This window comes from Dermatophagoides pteronyssinus, unplaced genomic scaffold (assembly GCF_027571235.1).
Source record: "Dermatophagoides pteronyssinus isolate colony J.1.1.1.1 unplaced genomic scaffold, Derpt_VIB-CSIC_2022.12 sq0029, whole genome shotgun sequence".
Taxonomy (NCBI): Eukaryota; Metazoa; Arthropoda; class Arachnida; order Sarcoptiformes; family Pyroglyphidae; genus Dermatophagoides; species Dermatophagoides pteronyssinus.
In genome coordinates this window covers 33,588-54,108 of record NW_027461553.1, presented here as the reverse complement: position 1 = coordinate 54,108, position 20,521 = coordinate 33,588, and the positions used below count along the sequence as shown (strand labels likewise).

The 20,521-nt window shown below is 28.9% G+C and overlaps 6 protein-coding genes and 1 long non-coding RNA gene across 10 annotated transcripts; 5 read left to right on the top strand and 2 right to left on the bottom strand.

Moving 5' to 3' along the window:
* Positions 1-20: 20 nt before the first annotated feature.
* Positions 21-1,850, top strand: LOC113795198 (facilitated trehalose transporter Tret1-like). Its single transcript, XM_027345390.2, has 2 exons — positions 21-682; positions 740-1,850. The coding sequence occupies exons 1-2, from the start codon at positions 128-130 to the stop codon at positions 1,682-1,684; spliced, it is 1,500 nt and encodes a 499-aa protein (XP_027201191.2). The 5' UTR covers positions 21-127; the 3' UTR covers positions 1,685-1,850.
* Positions 1,851-5,829: 3,979 nt separating this feature from the next.
* LOC113795201 (uncharacterized) lies at positions 5,830-9,452 on the top strand. The gene is made up of 5 exons (XM_027345393.2): positions 5,830-6,184; positions 6,824-7,056; positions 7,173-7,506; positions 7,615-7,776; positions 7,907-9,452. Exons 1-5 carry the CDS (start codon positions 5,998-6,000, stop codon positions 9,139-9,141), a joined length of 2,151 nt encoding a protein of 716 aa, XP_027201194.2. The 5' UTR covers positions 5,830-5,997; the 3' UTR covers positions 9,142-9,452.
* A 402-nt stretch (positions 9,453-9,854) lies between these two features.
* On the top strand, positions 9,855-10,851 carry LOC142645920 (uncharacterized). Of its 2 annotated transcripts, none has more exons than XR_012846945.1 (2): positions 9,855-10,296; positions 10,701-10,851. It is a non-coding gene; the product is annotated as an uncharacterized LOC142645920 (long non-coding RNA). The 2 variants fall into 2 exon arrangements; XR_012846946.1 differs by having other exon boundaries at positions 10,288-10,368.
* Positions 10,852-11,254: 403 nt separating this feature from the next.
* On the top strand, positions 11,255-16,795 carry LOC113795200 (chloride channel protein 2-like). Of its 2 annotated transcripts, XM_027345392.2 has the most exons (11): positions 11,255-11,874; positions 11,943-12,072; positions 13,262-13,561; positions 13,622-13,724; positions 13,785-13,903; positions 14,039-14,384; positions 14,459-14,543; positions 14,600-14,930; positions 15,001-15,857; positions 15,920-16,147; positions 16,238-16,795. In XM_027345392.2, the coding sequence occupies exons 1-11, from the start codon at positions 11,815-11,817 to the stop codon at positions 16,400-16,402; spliced, it is 2,724 nt and encodes a 907-aa protein (XP_027201193.2). In that variant the 5' UTR covers positions 11,255-11,814; the 3' UTR covers positions 16,403-16,795. The 2 variants fall into 2 exon arrangements, with proteins under 2 accessions (XP_027201193.2, XP_075679556.1); XM_075823441.1 differs by lacking the exons at positions 11,255-11,874; positions 11,943-12,072 and adding an exon at positions 12,633-12,761.
* Positions 16,664-17,563, bottom strand: LOC113795215 (uncharacterized). Its single transcript, XM_075823443.1, has one exon. It carries the CDS (start codon positions 17,561-17,563, stop codon positions 16,805-16,807), a length of 759 nt encoding a protein of 252 aa, XP_075679558.1. The 3' UTR covers positions 16,664-16,804.
* On the top strand, positions 17,533-19,244 carry LOC113795214 (uncharacterized). Of its 2 annotated transcripts, XM_075823442.1 has the most exons (2): positions 17,533-17,667; positions 17,783-19,244. In XM_075823442.1, exon 2 carries the CDS (start codon positions 17,853-17,855, stop codon positions 19,209-19,211), a length of 1,359 nt encoding a protein of 452 aa, XP_075679557.1. In that variant the 5' UTR covers positions 17,533-17,667; positions 17,783-17,852; the 3' UTR covers positions 19,212-19,244. The 2 variants fall into 2 exon arrangements, with proteins under 2 accessions (XP_075679557.1, XP_027201207.2); XM_027345406.2 differs by lacking the exon at positions 17,533-17,667 and having other exon boundaries at positions 17,679-19,244.
* Nup43 (nucleoporin 43) lies at positions 19,205-20,379 on the bottom strand. The gene has a single exon (XM_027345414.2). The coding sequence runs from the start codon at positions 20,270-20,272 to the stop codon at positions 19,292-19,294; it is 981 nt and encodes a 326-aa protein (XP_027201215.2). The 5' UTR covers positions 20,273-20,379; the 3' UTR covers positions 19,205-19,291.
* Between the last annotated feature and the right edge of the window lie 142 nt (positions 20,380-20,521).

The window sequence follows — 20,521 nt, the reverse complement described above, 5'->3', positions numbered from 1 at the left end:
TAAATGAACAAAAATGAGACAAAAAATTGTTACATTTTCCCTACATATCATCATCATACAAATGTGACATGAGAATCTATTTGTGTCTTGTTTTCCACTGTGTGAATTCAATATATTAATTACAACAATGGCTACAATAGAATCAAATGAAAATCATTCATCATCGAATTGTATTCAAGAAGACCAATTACAAATGAGTGGGGATGATGATGATAAATCGAATAAATATAAACCATCATGGTTAATATATATGGCAACTTTTGGTGCACAATTATTATCATTATCATTTGGTATGACAATGGGTTGGACATCGATTGCCAATGAAGAATTGGATTCAAATTTTAATATTACTAATCCGAATGATCATTGGAAAACACCAGTAATTCCAAATGAAATGGAAAAACAATTAATTGCATCAATATGGACTATTGGATCAGTATTTGGTGGTTTTACTAGTGGATATTTAATCGATAAATTTGGCCGAAAAAAAGTATTGATTGCATTGGGTATACCATTTACATTAGCTTGGTTGATGATTGGTCTGGCACAATCATCATTGATGATTATTATTGGTCGTATTATTAATGGTTTTGGTGTTGGTATTTCAATGGCAACCATACCACGTTATTTAGCAGAAATTTGTACACCAAAAATTCGTGGCTACATTGGCATGACTGTTGGTGTATGTATCTTTGATCTTTGATTTTATCATTTTTTTAAAATTTCTATTTTCTCATAGTATTTTGCTTGTTTAGGAATGTTTATGGTCAATATTTTCAATGTTTTAAATTTTCATTGGAATCATTTAGGATTTTTAGCAATAATATTAATGATGATTATAATGTTTTTTATGCCTGAATCACCAATATGGTGTATTAATTTTATTTCGGATAAAGATAAAGCTATACGAGAAGCGGAAAAAAATTTAAAACGATTTCGTTCGAACGATAGTGATTTACAACAAGAAATTAATGATATTATTGAAATGAAAAATACATCGGATAAAACAAATGAAACTAACCATTTGGATGGTAGCCTAATACGATCAATACGACGAAAAGATATTTATAAACCATTTTTTATTTCAATGTTATTGATGACATTTCAACAATTTTGTGGTGCAAGTATTGTTATTTATTCGATGAATGATATTTTTCGTACATCTGGTTCAACATTATCATCAAAACAATCTAGTTCAGTAACGAATGGTATTATGTTAGTAATGGTTATTATTGGTAGTTTTTTAATTGATCGTTTTGGACGAAGAATATTAATAATGATTTCTGGTGCAGCACAAGCATTAAGTATTGGTATATTAGGTATTTATTATTATCAACATATATCAGATATTCAACAATCATCATCATTATTACCAATTATTTGTGTATCAATATTTGTAAGTGGTTATTCACTTGGTATGGGTGGAATTTGTTGGTTAATAATTGCTGAAATTACACCACCACAAGCTGTTTGGTTAGTAATGTCAATTAGTTCAGTATATTCGGGTATCGGTACATTTATTATGATTGTATCGACAAAATCATTTTTTCATATTTTAAAAGAATATGGTACATATTGGTTATTTACCGTTATCAATATTATTATTATAATATTTGGTTATTTTTTACCCGAAACAAAAGGTCGAACAATCGATGAAATAAGTAAAATTTTTAAATATAATTGATTAAAAACCAAAAAACCAAAACCAAAAAAAATATTCTGAAAAATTCTATTGCACAGAATCGAATCGAATCGAATTTTTTTTTTACAAAATTTCAAAAAGGAAATCAGCGCCATCTCTGATTCAAAATATTTCGAACGAATAAAATAAACAAAAACCTTGATCAAAAAAAAAAAAAAAAAAAATATATATATCTCTTCCCTTCGAGCGCAAAAAAATGTGCGTGTGTTTTGAAGCCATACAGTTGTTTGCTTGTTTGATGTTTGTTTGTTTGATGATATTTCCATTTATATCATTTGCGCGCAATTCAATTTAATAATAAACGACAACAGCAAAGATATTGCTCAATCAAATCGAATCGGGGGAAAAAATTGGCAATGTAAAAAAAAAATCAATAATCAAAGTCCTCGTAATGATTGACGACGTATGACGAAGATGTTTTTTTTTCTTTTTTGATATTGAATAAACAACAAAAAGACGACGATGAAATCCAAGTATTCAACTAAACAATAATCATTTGGTATGTACAAATTGTTGTTGGTGGTGGTGGTAGTAATTTCTAATTTTTTTTTCATTGATGATATTTGATTTTTTTATTAGGATTTTTTGCTATTTAGCGGTTTTTTTCTCCTTCTTCGGACTTGATTCATACATATTGAATTTATTTCGGATATATATCATTTCGGATAATCAAACCGAAAATTATTATTATTACATAAACAAACTCATAAACTCTGGATGAAACTAGAGAAAACTGAAATTTTTCTGTTTCTCCGTTGTTCGTTGTGATGAATGATTTGATTATCAGTGTTTGATGATTTATACCTGTTGTAGTATATTTAGAATTTAGTAATTGAATTATACTTAGATTAATATAAATATGTGAACACTTGAGTTAAATAAAGCTAAGCGTAATTCGTATCAAATTTTACTCTGTCCAATAGGTTATGGGCCCCAGCTTTTAATACGTTTCTGCTGGTTATTTGTAATTGTTATTAAATTGTTATTAAATTGTTTTGTTTTTGGTTATTGATACGTATTACTTGTTATTATTGTTTTATCGTTGTTAATATTGTTTTACCGTTGTTAATATTGTTTTACTGTCGTTATTATTGTTTTGGTTATCGTTTTATTGTATTTATCGTTATGTCTTCAAATGAAAACGCTGTTATAAAGGTTTTAAAGTTGAGTAATGCGACCTATCGCCAATGGTACGATACATTGGTAGATGTTTTAGAGGCATTGGATTTAGATATGTATATTAATGAATTTAAATATGAAAATCGTTCGCTGGAAAATCCAATAACTGGTTTACAAAAGAGCAAAATTGCGAAAGTTCGTAATATTATAAAGCAGTCTTTGGGTAAAGAAGACTTGGAAAGTATTTTAGATTTGAAGAATCCTAAGGAAATGTTAGCGGAATTAGAAAGAAAATATCGTGGCCCTGGTGCCAAGTCAGCTTGGGAATTATTAAAGGATCTTGATTCGATCAAGTTTGATGGTTCTATACCGTGTTTGTTTTCCCAGTTACGTCAGTTGTATTCTGCTTTTGCTGATAAGAATATCAAGTTGCCGCATCATATTATTAATTCAAAAGTTCGTTCAGTTCTTCCTCCGGAATATTCAGATATGTGTACAATGTTGGACATTTATAATGGCGGACGTCTTGAGTCTGATTATATGTCAGATAAACAGTTTGAATCTGAATTATTACGTTTTGATAGAGAGAGAAATTTGGTCAAAACCGATGTACAATCAACTTCTTTGGCAGCTGTTTCGTCTCCGTCTTTACCAGAAATTTCATCAACTACTTTGGCAGCTGCAACTTCCAAGAAACGTTTTAATGGAATTTGTCATTATTGTGGTATTCAGGTCACATAGAACGTTTTTGTCATAAGAAAAATCGTTCTAACCGTTTTATTAGTAATCAAAGTGTTAATCGTTTTAATGGCAATAATGGTGATAATTATTCTAGTAAGAATGAAGCAGTGACTTTAAGTACTGTTGTTCGTTCACCAAACCCGTTTGTGAATCCTCAGTTATCTAAGGTCTTGCCTTCTGGATCGTTGTCATTGGTCTCAGCTTCTTCTGTTAAATTTTTGGCCGATTGTGGTGCGTCTTATCATATTGTTAATGATCGTTCGTTGCTGACCAATATACGTAATACCAATGGTTCAATCCGAACTTTAAGTGGTGAAATTGTTAATCCAGAACAGGGCGACATGTCTTGTCATTTGTTTAATGGTCAAAAGTGGATTCCTATGGTTATCAAGGATGTGTTTTATGTTGCTGATCAACCGTTTAATCTTATTGCTATCGGTAAAATTTGTAACAATGATGGTTTTAGTCAATGTTTGAATAAGAATGGCATGATTGTTTATCGTTATCGTAAACCTATTTTGATTGGCAATTGGAGTAATGATTACGTTAATCTTATTGAGTTGCTTATTCGTGTAAATGGTTCGTCTACCGGTATTGTTAGTGCGGTTGCTAGTGCTGCTGCTGTTAATTCGTTGTCGTGTTGGCATGAACGTTTTGGGCATTTCTCTGTTAAATCTATTGCTAAAATGGTTCGTCAACAATGTGTTACTGGCATTCCTTTACGTCTTAAAGATGATATTGATTTCTGTAGTTCTTGTTGTCTTGGTAAAACTACGGATGTTTCTCATCATTTAGAGAATGATGTTGATCATATTAAACCGGGTTTCAAGTTGCATCTCGATATTGGTGGTTATTTGGATCCGTCAATTCATGGTAATAAATATTTTCTTTTGGCGGTCGATCATAATTCTCGTTATATGAAAGTGGCTTTTATGAAGAGTCGAGATCAGACGCTCGAGAAATTTAAACGTATTGTTAATGAAGTTAAAATGGATATTGGTGTAGATGTTTTATGTATTCGTACTGATATGGGAACAGAATTTTGTTCAAATTCTTTTAAAAGATATTTGGAAGAACGTGGAATTATTCATGAAAAGGCAACTGTAGCTACTCCTCAGCAAAATGGAAGATGTGAACGCGCTATGCGCACGTTAATGAATCATTCGGTCTCGTTATTATCGTCTACAGATCTGCCACGTAATTTATGGGATGAAGCGGTTAATTGTACTGCTTATTTGTTTAACCGTGTGTTGAATTCACGAAATGTTATTCCCTATCAACAATATTTTGGTCGCAAACCCGATGTTTCAAATCTGAGAATTTTTGGATCGGGGGAGAAGCATTGGTCAAGGATCGTCATAGTAAATTTGATCCAAAAACTAAGTTTGTTAGGATGGTTGGCTATCAAGGTGAATCTATTTATCGCGTGTTTGTACCATCTACTCGTCGCATTGAATTATGTTCTTCAGTTATATTTAATGAAAAGCCTAAATGTTCTTTTGATGTCAGATCAAATGTAAATGAATCATCGAATGTCATCAATGATGCTGATAATTTTATTTCTGTCAGTGAGTCATCTGAGGGTGGCATCGATGTTAACAATGAAAATCGTCGTGGACCTGGTCGTCCTGTTGGATCGCGAAATCGTTTGTACCAACGTGATGAAGAACGAATTGCTTCTTTACGTCAATTGCCTAGTCGTTCTTTTGTTGGTGTTGGTGTTCAAAGTAAAGTCATACAAAGTCATACAAACTATAATTTATTTCGTAATCGTGATTCAATTTTACGAAATGTTTGTGTTTCAAGTTTTTGTAAAGTATGACTTAATTCTAAATAGGGGGAGTGTTGTAGTATATTTAGAATTTAGTAATTGAATTATACTTAGATTAATATAAATATGTGAACACTTGAGTTAAATAAAGCTAAGCGTAATTCGTATCAAATTTTACTCTGTCCAATAATACCCGAAAACATTTTTTTTGTTTCTCTGTTTTGTTTGATTGATTGATTGATTGAATGAATCAATGAAATTTTTTTTTTCTTCTCATGTGCCTATCATCATCATCATTGACAACCAAACGACGACAACAACATAATCATGCACCTATACATCAAAAAAAAAAATCAATTTGTCATCATTGTTGACATGAATTGTTGTTGATAATACAATTTCAATCGTTTATCATTATTATTATCATCATCATTTGATCGAAATATATAAATGGTAGTTAAACATCAAATTGTTTGGTTATTTTTTTTTCTTCTTTATTTTGAAAAAAAAACTTTGAATTGAAAACTTGAATTCCTATGTTTTTTTCTTTTTTGTGTGTGAATATTCTTCTTATTATTTTTTTTTAAAAAATTGTGATTTGTGATGCTCAATTAGAAATTTATTTTATTTTTTTTAAACAAAAAACAAAACAAAACAAACGAAAATGGAAAAATTAGATACAACCAAACCAATATCATTCAGTTTTTCTGGTTGTGGTTTTATGGGCCTTTATCATGTTGGTGTTGCATCTTGTCTTCGTGAATATGCACCAATATCACCGGATACAAAATTTTTAGGTGCATCAGCCGGTTCATTAGCGGCTGCTAGTCTTGTCTGTGATATGCCATTGGGTAAGTTTGTTTTTTGTTTTTGTTTTGGATCAAATCGTTGAATTATTTGATTATTTGATTCGGTGATAATTTTGTTGAGGGGGGGGAAGATAAAAATATTTTTCTTTAAAAAACAAACATTACGAAACAATGTTTGAGTTGAATCGAGTGAACAACTTGTTGCTGTTTTTGTTGTACGCTCTTCGATCAGGAGAGTAAAACAAACAAAATTTCTTCATTTTTTTCTTCTAAAATTTCAGGATTTGTTACATATTTTCTAATTCAAGTTCCTTCTCCTTGCTTTTTTCCCCCATCATCACCATCCTTATTTTTTTTTTCTTACAAATCAATCATTGGATATTTGAGAAACGATGTTTGTCGAGATTTGATGATGAATGATAAGAAGAAAAGAAAATTTAATTGAATGAATGAATGACAAACACAGAAATGATTGCCGATGTTTAAAAAAAAGGATTTCGAACAGAGAAACAAACAAACAAACAGCAATCATATGATTTGAATTTGATTAAAGGCCGTTAGGGAAATGTTGTTGTTTTTAAATAGGAAATTCAACCAAACATTTTAGACTAAAAAAACCGGAATTTCCGAATCTAATTTTTTTAATTTTTTTCTCCCCTTTTTAAATGAAAAATCAAACAGGTGAAAGTACAAGCGAAATTCTTAATGTTGCAATGCGTGCACGTGCACGTGCACTTGGTCCATTTCATCCATCATTCGATATTAATCGTATTCTTTATGATCTCCTTATGCGTACATTACCTGATGATGCACATATTCGTGCTAATGGACGTTTTTATATTAGTGTTACACGGGTTAGTGATGGTAAAAATGTAATCATTAATAAATTCAAATCTAAAGAGGAACTGATCAAGGTTAGTTGTATATATTTCGATCGTATGATTTTTATCAAATTAATTTGAATGAATTTTTTTTCGATTGTCTTATCATGATGATGATTATGATGATGATAATGATAATAATTATATAGGCATTACAATGTTCATGTTTTATACCAATATGGTCGGGTTTAATACCACCTAAATTTAATGGTATTAGCTATATTGATGGTGGTTGTACAAATAATTTACCAATATTGGATGAAAATACAATAACTGTATCACCATTTTCCGGTGAAACAGATATTTGTCCACAAGATGATACATTTAATTTATTTCAATTTAATTTTACAAATAATTCGATGTCAATATCACCATCAAATATATATCGTATATCAAGGATTTTATTTCCAGCCCATCCGGAAACATTGAGTAAAATATGTCAGCAAGGTTTTGACGATGCACTTCGTTATCTTCAACGTAATAGTACGTTTTATTTTCTTTCTGTTGAATTTTTTTTCTTCTAAATTTGATCTTGAATTTTTTGCCTTTATAATTAATTATTATTATTTTGTATTATACAAAAATATGTAGATAAAATATCCTGTACAAGATGTTTGGCCATACATTTTACATTGGAAAAAGAGGAAATAAATAAATATCATAGACATCATAAACATCATGCAAATTGTCGTGATTGTGAATATCGAAGGCAAATTGCCATCCTTGATTCATTGCCCGAATCTGTTGTTGAAGGTAATCAAATTGAACTTGTTTTTAGTTTTGTTTTGTTTGTTTTTTTCATTATCAAAACTTAGATCGTGGGCGTCATTGATTTATTAATATTGATTTTTTTTCTTTTGTTTTCATTTTTGTAAATATATAGCTATTCAAGAAGCCTGTAATCAAGTTAATAATGGAATCATTAATTGGCTATTCCGTCATCCTCCAATGAAATTATTGTCAATATTAAGCATACCATATTTATTACCGATTGATATTACAATTGCATTGTTTAGTAAAATTTATGAAAAATTACCGGATATACAAAAAGAATTGAAAGATTCATTTATGCGTTTTATATCATTATTGAAATCATTATTGGTTAAAATTGAATCAAATCGTTATTTTTATTCAGCAAAATTTACTTGTCAATTAGCAGTCAAAGAATTTGATTATACAAGTGAAGAAAATTTAACTAAAATACGTAAATCATCCAGTCATTCAAAATCAATGTTAATGAGTGATATTGCTAAACAACATCAACAGAAGCAGCAGCAACAACAACAACAACAACAACAAAAACCTCAACAACAACAACAACAATCACTGCTTAAACAATCATTTAGTAAAAGTTTTGATCTAAAGGATGTTGATTCAGTTAAAAATCGTAAAACATCATATGCTGGTCATGAAATTAATGTTAATCGTAATAAACCAAGAAGAAGATCAATGATTGAAATTGGTAGCCAATTAGATATGCCACCTGAACGTGTTATTTCACAGCTAAATTTTGATCTTAAATTAGATGTAAAACCCGATCAATCTAATGGAAAAAATATTGATAAAAGAAATGATGATGATGATGATGATGATATTGATGGTTCATCATCATTAGATAGTAAAGTACTTGATATTGATATTAATGAAATTGATCAAAATAATGCAATTGAAATTGCCAATAAAGCATTGAATTGGGAAAAAGAAATTCTGGAAAAATGTCATGATCGTTTAAGTAATAATGATGGAAATTTTGATAGAATGGTTGAAATAACAAGAAAAAATGATGCAGTTATGGCTTATTATTATACGGATGAAAATAATAAAGTACAATTTACTGAATTATTTAAAATTCGTGATGAAGATTTGGATAAATTGAATGATAAAGAAAATAATAATAGCAATGATTCAAGTAGTAGTAATGATGATTTACAATATGATCAGATTACAATGTATAAAAAAGATAATGATGATGGTCTTATTGAAAGTAGTACCATACCACGTTCAACAATTCAACAACATCAAACATCATCATTAATCGATAATAATAATGGATCGAATGTAAATGAAAGTCCAAAAAAACGTCCAAGAAAATTATCATCAATTATTATGGTCGATTAGAATGATATAAACAACCAAATGTGTAAATCATTCACAATTCAACGGTAAAAACAAAATTTATCGTTAATTTTGAATTGGTTTTTTTTTGAATATCGATATCTTACGCTTATGTTTTTTTTTTTTTGTAGAGAATTTTTATTTCTATATCCTTTTTTTGTACTTTGTCTTTACCTTTTCACCTGATATTGCTCATTCATATGTGATTTTAGTGTTTTGTTAAAATTGTAATTGAAAAGGGAAGGAAGGATTAAAATTGAATAAAAAAAAATATTATTATCAATGTCATGTCGTTTATGAATGATGAATTCAAATTCGAATGTTTCCGTTTTTTTATAATGTTCGATGAAATCAAAAGAAAAATCTGTCAACAAAATCATGATTTTGATCAAGATTATAAATTCAAAAACAAATTTATCATCGAATATGATCATAATATTATTCAATTTTTTGAAATGTTTGGGATGTTTAGCAGATTCATTTATCATCATCATAATTTTGTTTGTTTGTTTGACATGTCCAAAACACCAAAACAACATGATGGTGGTATTTATTTTGGATTTTGGATTCATTTATGGTTCGATCACTGATCAATCAGATATCATCATAGTCATCGACCATATTTTCAAATTCAATCCAGATCTATTCATCTGATGATGATTCATTGAAAAATATATCACAAAACACTATTTTGTTTCCGCATAATCATTGTTTTTTTTAAATGATATAAGTTTTTGGTTTGCTGTTTTGCTGTCCTGCTACAAACCCTAATTTATCATCATCATCATCATCATCAGAAACTGTCATTCGATGGTCAAAAATTATTACACGCTTACACTTAAAAATCAGACAAAAACAGTTGAAAATATAAGAAGAGAAACAACAAGAACAAGATTGGAAAATGTATTGAGTAAGATTTTCGTCATCATCATCATCATCGTTGTCGACGTTTTTCCTCCCCAAATATTCGTCGTCGTCGTTGTTTGTTTTGTCTGTTTTTTTTTTTTTTTTTTGAGTGAATACAGTGAAAATAAGCAACTAACAAACAAAAAAACGCCGAAATTGATCGACGGCTACCACCATAACAACAGCATCAAACAAACGTCAACGATGATTGAACATCGTGCATTTTTAATTGAAATTTGTAAATTCAAATTGGCAAAAAAACTTTTCTTTTTTAAATTTTTCATTTTAAATCGATAATTTTCATTATTTAATGATGAAATATTGGTAATTCCAAATGTCTGTTTCTTTTCTTTCTTTCTCTCTCTATTGTCATAATTTCCCTTCCTTCTATTTTCATTCTCTTTTTCTCTATCCACAATCCTTTATTGCATTAAAAAAAAAATATTTCCCCTTTAGATTCAAATCGTCATTCAACAATTATACAAACAACAAACACATTTGTGTCTATAGACTTCCCATTTCATTTTTTTTTAAAAATCTTTCTTTTCCTCTCTCACTCTGTCAATTTTTTTTCTGATTGTCATTCTTTTTTTTTGTCTCTCTCGTTCATCCATTCGTTCATTCATCCACCTTCAACATACCCACCCGCTAATCAGATTAAAATTCAGAATATTCAACAACCTGTTGATCATCATCATCATCATCATCCATCAATCAAAATAGACCACGACAATAACAACAATAATCGCGATTCTTTTCATATCCAGATGAATGAAAATAGCCATCAATTTTGTATTTAGTTCAAATGTAATACACATACGAAATATCAAAATAACACACAGAATGTCAATGATTTTTTGTTTTTCCATCTTGCAAATCCCAAAACAACAACGTTGTTAAATCAAAACAATTTTCTTGTTGTTGAGTTGCTGTTGTGATATACACATACACATACATATCTTGTTCATTATGACACACACACACATTGGTAACATGACAAAATAATTTCAATCATCAGATAGATGCAGTATTTTTGATAGGTAAAAAAATTTTTTTTTAATAGAAATAATTACCTGTGTTTAAAATCGAATAGATAAAATATTACAGTATTTTTTTTTAATTTAATTTCTTTTCTTTTTAAAGTATTTTCAAAGTTTTCATTGTCATTCATTTGTAAAACATCATCATTTGAACATTTTTATCATCATCATCTTTCAATTTCTGTCAACAAACATATCATTATAATACAATCCCTTTGATTTGATTTGATTTTTTTTTGGCAAAAGTATTTAAAAGAAAACACACGCATACAGGATATAACATCAGCAAAAGACATCATTTCATTAATTATTTTATATTCGTTCAGCGCATTCACAATTTCTTCACAATTCATGGTGATGTCTTTTGTTTCTCTATCCACTCCCTATCTATCAATCTATCTCTCTTTGTGTACTTTAGTATTTTACAAACGAATCAAGCATAGATAGATCAACAATAACAACAACAACAACAACAAGAATTTTTTTCACATATGATCATCATCATCATCATTGAAACAATTTGAAATAAAGAATTTTGAAAAAAAAATGTAAATAATTGTTGCAGAATGTTATCACTTTTTTGGCGAAAAATTTAGGTTTTTTAAAAAAATTTCTAGAATCTCTCTTTGTTTGTTTGTTTGCAAAAACGAAATTTCTTCAGAATTTTATCAATTTTTGTTGTTGTTAATTTTATCATTTGATGCGATAAAAAGAAGAAAGAAGAAAAAAAATGTCATCAAAATCACCATCATCATCTAAACAAGCTGCGCTGGATTTTCAGCAAACTTTGGTAAGTTGATTTTTTTTTTTGATTGATCACTTGTTGCACATGGTTTTTGTTTTGTTGAAAAATTATAGATGTATGGCCAATATAAAGAAGATTTGGGTAGATTTGCACGAACACATGCACAAAAATTGATTGATGGAAAATTACAAAAACGTGAACGAAAATTTATTCTTCCAGAAAAATATCAACGAAAATTAACTGGTTTGTTTCTGTTTTTTATTTCACCCTTTCCTTATGCGATCAATATTGTTCTGGATTTTTTCTCTTTTCTTCTCTTCTTGAGAAATTTTGACAAGAAAAAAAATGAGAGATGTGCCAGGCTAAGAATGTGACATTCCATAGATATTTGTCCATTTTTTCTTGGACTAAATTTTTCTCTTTGAACTTTTTCTCTTTAAATGAACTGGATTTTTTTGGTTTGAGGAAACAAACACAAAAAAGTTAAATTTTAATTTGAAAAAATAAACAAAATTTTTTCATCAGCAGGCAACTCAGTTCTTGACAACTTGAACAAAAAAAAAAAAAAAAAATGAAGCCAAGAATTTTTTTCTTATTTCGACCATCCATTCATTCAAGGTCAAGAACATGATCATGAATTAGGATGATGATGATGATAATGATAATACAGGTAATAATGATTACAACATCCACACCTGTTTAATCAATTCAGAAATTTATTTTTTTTTTTCATTATCACCATCATCATCATCATCATGAACATTATGATCTTGGACTTCATCTTCATCATCACAGTCGTCGTCAAGAATATGTTCTTGATGTTCAATGTACGAATTTCAATGTTCATAACAAAATGATAATAATGATGATGATGATGAAAAAATCTTGTCATCTTGTTCAATATCAATTGTCAACAATAGCCATTATATTCGGTTTGTTTTTTGTTTTGTTTTTTTGTTTCAATATTGCATTATCATCCATTCTCATTAAGTCCGGAATGTTTTTTTTTGTTGTTGTTGTTATTAATTCAATGAAATTAATCAATGTTTCAACACGTTTGATTCATTAATTTTCAAAAACATTTCATATTCTTTGTTGTCTTTTTTTCCGCTTTTCTTTGTTTTTTTTGCTTTGTTACAAAAAAATTGTTTGTTTGTTCCCGTTTCTTTTTCCCAATCTATCGTTTGTAATTATGCCATGACAATCATTTATTTTCTCTATCATTTTTGGGTCAAGAGAGTTTTCTAGGCAATCATTTTTTTTGTTTTTAACATGTAAAAAAATTGGTTCCATTTTTTACTTTTTTTGCTTTGTATTGACCTATTTGATGTAATTTTTTTCCCTAAGAAAACCTAATTTTTGTATGAAAATTTTCATTTAAAGACAAAATTAATTAAAATCTTTTTTTTTAAAATTTAAATTCTTCAATTAGCATGCTGTAGAATAATATGGAAATATACGTTTGCCAAGATTGGTGAAGATTGGCTATTTTTAGCTATGCTTGGCATTATAATGGCCACTATTAGTTTTATAATGGATTTTTTTATTAGTCAATGCCAAATATCAAGAATATGGCTTTATGATGAATTGCTCAATCAAAATCTTTTATTTCGTTATATTGGTTGGACAGCTATTCCAGTTTTTTTAGTATTATTTGCTGCCGGTTTTGCTCATTTAGTTTCACCACAAGCTGTTGGTTCCGGTATACCTGAAATGAAAACAATTTTACGTGGTATGTAAGATTTATAGTTATTTTCCGTAATTAGTCTAATTAATCAATCAATCAATTAAGGCGTTATATTATATGAATATCTAACATTTCGTACATTGATTGCTAAAATTGTTGGCCTTACCTGTACACTTGGCAGTGGATTACCATTGGGAAAAGAAGGACCGTACGTATTGAATTACATTAATCTATTAAGACCTATTTTTCAAGACTAAAGTTGTATTAGTTTTGTACATGTAGCATCAATTGTTGCAACATTACTTTCGAAATTGATTGCATCATTTCAGGGTATCTATGATAATGAATCAAGAACAGGTGAAATGTTAGCTGCTGCATGTGCTGTTGGTAAGTTTTTTTTTCTATAATTCATTTTAAATTTATTATCCAATTGTTATGGAAATGAAATTAATGATGACAATAATGACATGCAAATATTTATTTTTAAAATTTTTTTTAAAAATCCATTAATTTGATTTATAGGTGTTGCGGCAACATTTTATGCACCGATCGGTGGTGTATTATTTTCGGTAGAAGTAACGACAGTTTTTTTCGCTGTTCGCAATTATTGGCGTGGATTTTTTGCCGCCTGTTGTAGTGCAACTGTTTGGCGTTTATATGGTGTTTGGTTTAAAAAAGAAGCGGCAATTACAGCATTGTTTAAAACAAGTTTTCGTTCAGATTTTCCATTCGATCCACAAGAATTATTTATTTTTGCATTTATCGGTGTTATATGTGGATTTGGTGGTGCTGGTTATGTAAAATTTCATCGTAAAATTGTTCAATTTATACGTAGTCAAAAGAAAATGAATTCATTTCTACAGAAAAAGTATGTTCGAATAAAATGGTTTTCAATTTTGCCCAGAATTTAATTCCCTTTTTTGCCTTACCTGATTTTCGTAGCCGATTTATCTATCCCGGTATTGTTACATTCTTATTGACAACCATATCATTTCCACCATTTATGGGCCAATACTTAGCATCAACAGTAAGTTTTGAAAAAAAACTGAATTCCAGATTAATTAAATGAAAAATATTTTTTAGCTATCAACTCATGATACATTAGAAGATCTTTTTAGTAATATAACATGGGGTCTTGAATCAAATGATTCAACAAGATTAAAAATGGTTAAACATTGGTCAACTGATCATACATCCATTTATATGAATCTTATTATTTATATTCTTATGACTGTATGGATGTCATTATTGGCATCGACCGTACCGGTACCAAGTGGTACTTTTATTCCAGTATTTAAAATTGGTGCCGCTTTCGGTAGATTAGTTGGTGAAATTATGGCATTAGCATTTCCATATGGTATTCCATTCGAAGGTTTTACAACACCGATTGTACCTGGTGGTTATGCTGTTGTTGGTAAGTTATTTTAATATCATCTATTTTAGTTTAATTTTCTATCGTTTTGTTAATTTTTTTATTATAAAAGGTGCGGCAGCATTTACCGGTGCCGTAACACATACGATCAGTACATCGGTCATAGTATTCGAATTAACCGGACAAATGACACATATGATACCAGTATTAGTTGCCGTATTAATAGCAAATGCTATCGGTCAAACATTAGATTTATCTATCTATGATTCAATTATTCAAATCAAACGTTTACCATTTTTACCGCCAATTCTTAGTACTTCATCATTAGCACATAATGTATTTGTCGAAGATTTTATGATTCGTGATGTTACATTTATCTGGCGTAATTGTACATATCGTGATATAAAAAAAGTATTGGATAGTCATCGAAGTTTACAACAATTTCCATTAGTTGATAATGGTATTAATATGATACTTTTAGGTTCAATTCAACGTGAAGAATTATTACGATTAGCTCAACAACGATTAAGTCGTGAACGTCGTTTACAAGAAGTAAGACGTCGTTATTCAATTCAGGATGCTATATCAAGTATAAGCATTCCAGATCGATTAACATCAACAGCAACAACTACGGCAACAACAACTGCATCAACATCATTGAATTCATCACCTAAGGAAACAATGAGAAAAATGTCTCGATTCGAAGTAATACCCGTACAACAATCAAGTGAAAGTCTTAAAAATCCATCACCAAAACCGGCGACAAAGATGCCAAAATCTATATTGAAACAAACAGTTTCGTTTACCTATTCACCGAACAATACAATTGGAGGAATGCAGGATTCACGTTTACGTCAAGCATTTGAAAATATTTTTCTAAAAAGTCTAAAATTACAGGATGCAAATCCGGAAAAAGCATCCAAACAAAATTCAACACCACCAGCAACATTACATCGTCGTGTACAATTGGTTTGTTGAATGAATGAATAAATAAGTATATGGTCATAAATTAATCATTTTTAATTTTATAGCCTCGTGAAAGAGTTATCGATATGTCACCAGAGGAACAACTTGCCTGGGAAGAAGAACAATTAAATATGATTGTAGATTTTAATCAATGTATTATTGATCCATCACCATTTCAATTAGTTGAACGTACAACTATTTATAAAGTTCATTCACTTTTTTCAATGCTTGGCCTAAATCATGCATATGTAACATCGATTGGTCGATTAGTTGGTGTTGTTGCACTAAAAGATGTATGTTAGAAATGTTTTATTTTATTTTTATTTTTATTTTATAAAAATTGAATAATTATAAAATTTTTTATGATTTATTTATTTTTCTAGCTACGAGAAGGTATCGAAAAAATGAATGCCGGTCTAATTGTTCCACGTAATTCAACTGATTCAAATTATTTTAATAATCTTGAATGTGATTCACATTATGAAGATACATTAACATCGGTGGCTACAAATGATTCCGAAATAGTAGGAATCAAACAGAATGACTAAACTGGAATTTAGTTTGAAATGACATATTTTTTTCGATGTTGTTTTGTTTTGTTTTTCTTCACTTTGTACAGAGCCCAATACCACTTACATATGATTTTAGTTAACGCGTTCGCTACCAGCGACGCATATATGCGTCGTTTATTTGCTGTAGTTCTATGTGTTTTTCGAAATCTCCGGTAGCGAACGCGTTAACAAACAACAAAACTAAATTTTACAATCAACAAAATGAAATTCCCTCCTTTGACTTAAAGTCTTTCAGTATTGATCAATGATTGATTGAATACAATCATTTTTATTTATTTTGTACATACATAAACTATAGATGATTATTAAATCATCATGTTATATATAAATGGTAGTGATGAATAAAAAATACAAATTAGCTAATTTTAATGATGATGACTAGTCGATTTTTTCTCTTGTTTCATATTCGGATTTATCGTCATTATTATTATTATTATTATCACCATGTCCAGTTGGTCGTTCTAATAATTTTTTCTTCCATGTATGACTATAATTTCGTTGAAAACTTGTAAGATAATAGAAAATGATTGAACATAAACCAATCAATAATAATTTTAACATTGGATTATTTATAAAAGAATCGGTACGATTTTTAACAAAATCAACAAATACAATAGACATTCCGAAAACCATACCGATTGCTGTGCCAAGCCAGATTAGCTGATAATCATAAATACGTTCACGTTGCATTAAAAATAATTGATAGTTAATTTTTTCATTAATCTGACGATCATAATGATTACGTTTTGATTCATTAGGTTCTGAACTAAGATAACGTAATGCTAATTGATAATTTTTAAGTGATGCTTCATATAAACCACAATCCGATTCAACATTAGCTCGTCGTAGATAACCTTTAAACCATTCGGGACAAATATCTGTTACATGACGAGCATCTTCATATGCATAATAATACTGTTTCATTTGTAATAATACAATTGATCGTTTTGAAAAGATTTTAGCCTCCATAAGAGAATCACCATCAATCGTATCGATACGTATTCCATTATTTTCATCAATTTCATAAATTTTTATCATTCTTTTCAATGCATTTGTATATGTTTGTAATGCTTGTGGATAATCACCGGATGCTAATTCTAGATCGGCTTTTTTCTTCATACTTTTTACTTGATCCATTTTATATGATGATTAACATTTTGTTTCAAAAATATCAAAATTCGTGATGGATCAAGAATCGAATTAATTTTATTCAGGGGGGAGGGTTATTCTCAATTCATAATGTACGTATCGAATGTTGATTATATAATTTTTTTTATTTTTCAATTTTGATCAGTTGTTTTAATTTTTTTTTTAAATCTTTTTTTTTTGTTGAAAAATTATCATCATGGCTTTAAGACTGATAAAACCGGAAGATTTTAATGATTATTCTGGCCGTAAAAATATCAATGATATTCTTGTTGAAGATATGTTAATGGAAATATTTCATTATTTTTCATTACGTGATATATTTCCAATGCGAAGAGTTTGTCGATATTGGTATGAATTGATCAATAAGAATTTATTAAAAAATCGTAAAGAATTAATCATATGTTTAGTTTCATATTCAACAAATAAATATTTTAAACGTGAAGATATACATGAATGTTATTATGTTAAAAATTTTATCAAATTAATACCATTAGCACCGTATCATGAAAATCTACAAATATTAAAAGTATTCAATTTTATGATTGGTGATTGGTTTCAAACAAATTTTCTTATTCACATCAAACAATTACGTTCGCTTACAATAGCCGAATGTACATTGTCAACAACATCATTTTTTCGTTCATTAAAATATCTTACAAAATTAGAATTAATCAATATGGGTATTGATGATGAAATTGTTCGACAAATTACATTCTATCTACCTCAATTAGAATATCTAAATCTATCGAAAAATTCATTGATAAGTGGAAAATATATGGATCGTTTACCGGTAACGATGAAAGTTTTAATACTTACATTTTGTTCCTTAGATATTCATAATCTTTATGAATGTATTGAAAGTTTATCGAAAAAAGGCTGTCAACTTGAAGTATTAAATTTAAAATACAATTATATTGGTGAAGAATATGATAATACTTTTTCGAAATATCTTAAACATTTAAAAGAGATAAAATTCTCAACCAAACATATTGTAAAAGATTCAACAAATGAAATATTTGAAAATTTGGAAAAACTTGTCATTTTCGAAATGTTTGGCCGTGGAAATGAACCGCTTGTTTCAGATTCATTTTTTCAATCATTTTTCTGTGTTCCATTTGTACGATTAAAAAAATTACATCTAACATCATTAACATCAAAAATAAGTGATGAAATATTTGCCCATTGTTTAACAATGTGTGAAAATATTGAAAGTTTAAAATTAATATCTATTTGTACATTAACAAATCAATCATTAAGATTAATAAGTAATTTAAAATTGTTAAAATTTTTAAAATTAGATAAAATTCAAATCGATACGGATACTGCAATGAAAATTATTCAACAATGTTCAAATCTTCATACGATTATCATCGATTTTAATGATACCAACAATGGTGGTCCTTCAAATTCAGCATTCGGTCTTAATGAACGATTTATATTTGATTGTATTAAATTTTTTCAACAACATTCTGAACGTAAACTAAATATTCATATATTTCGTTCATTAATGCCAATCAATCATAAACAATTAACTTGTATACCGAATAATTTAAATATACAGATATTAAAATCAAAATATATATTACATGGTCCACCAATGTATGATGATCATATTGATTTAGGTGTTCATTATTGAATTAAATTCATTTGTTTTATAATTTTAATTATTATTATTAAAAAATAAATTTTATTACTTATTTTGAAAAAAAAATGTTATTAAAATGTTGTTAAATACAAAACTTCATTATCATCGGCAAAAACAATTTGATTTTCATTTATATCAAAACAATTGATTGGATAGGTATTATTTTTATCGACAATCGCTTCGACAGTATCGATTTCAAAATCATTCGAAATATTCCATTTGATTAGTTGACCATCTAAACCACTTGTCATAATTGTATTTCGTTCATTCGCAATATATTTAAGGCAATTGATTTCGGCTGCATGAACTGAAACAGGTTGCATTGGACGATGGCCAGTGTTACGAAGATCCCAAATATTTAACAATCCAAGATCATTACCACAGGCAACAATATGTGGATTATGAATGTTTCGTTTAACTGCCGTTATGATTGACAATTCATTGGCCAGATTTAATTCAACATTTTCAGTACGATGATCGAATATTTTAAGATGACCAGATGTTGTACCACATATGAATTCATTATCGGATATTTTATCCATACAATGAAGCGAATTCATTGTTAATGGTCGACTTTTCGATGTCATTCGTGAAAGAATATCGAAAAACATAAGACGACCATCAAGACCACAAGAAATTAATTCAGAAGAATTATTAACAACAATGGCTGTTGATTGATGAACACGAATATCTTCATTAAACCAATCATGTATGGATTGAAAACCTGATTCTCGATCATATTGTATCAATGATATTTGACCATTCGATAGGCTATAAAATGATGATCGTTTATCATAATTAGCCAAAGCAATAACATCAGCATCAACTGATTTATGAATATTTTTCAACTGTACAATACCGGCTGATCGTTGATCATTATTAATTGATTGTTGTTGTTTTGAATAAATTGTTAGAAAATTTTTATTTGTTGATGAATAAGTTCCACATAGCCAGAATAATTCATTCGAATCGTTTGATGATTGTCGTAAACATTGATCATTATGTAGCCAACAAATGGCCGATATTTTACAGGAAACATATTCAATATTCATTTTTTTCGAATCGGGTTTTTAAATCGAACCACACAAGAATTTTCGGAATATAATTGAGCCGCGCAAAAAAAATAATGTACTAGTGTTTATGAATAAATTCTTCAATTATAATGGAACACACCGAAAAAATGCGAGAGGTAAAGTGTGTTGAGTGAGCAAAATGAAAGCGAATAGAAGCGAAAAAAAAAGAAGCGCACACCGCTACCAAATTCACATTTTTGATTGTGTACGGCCCATTTTTATCATTCT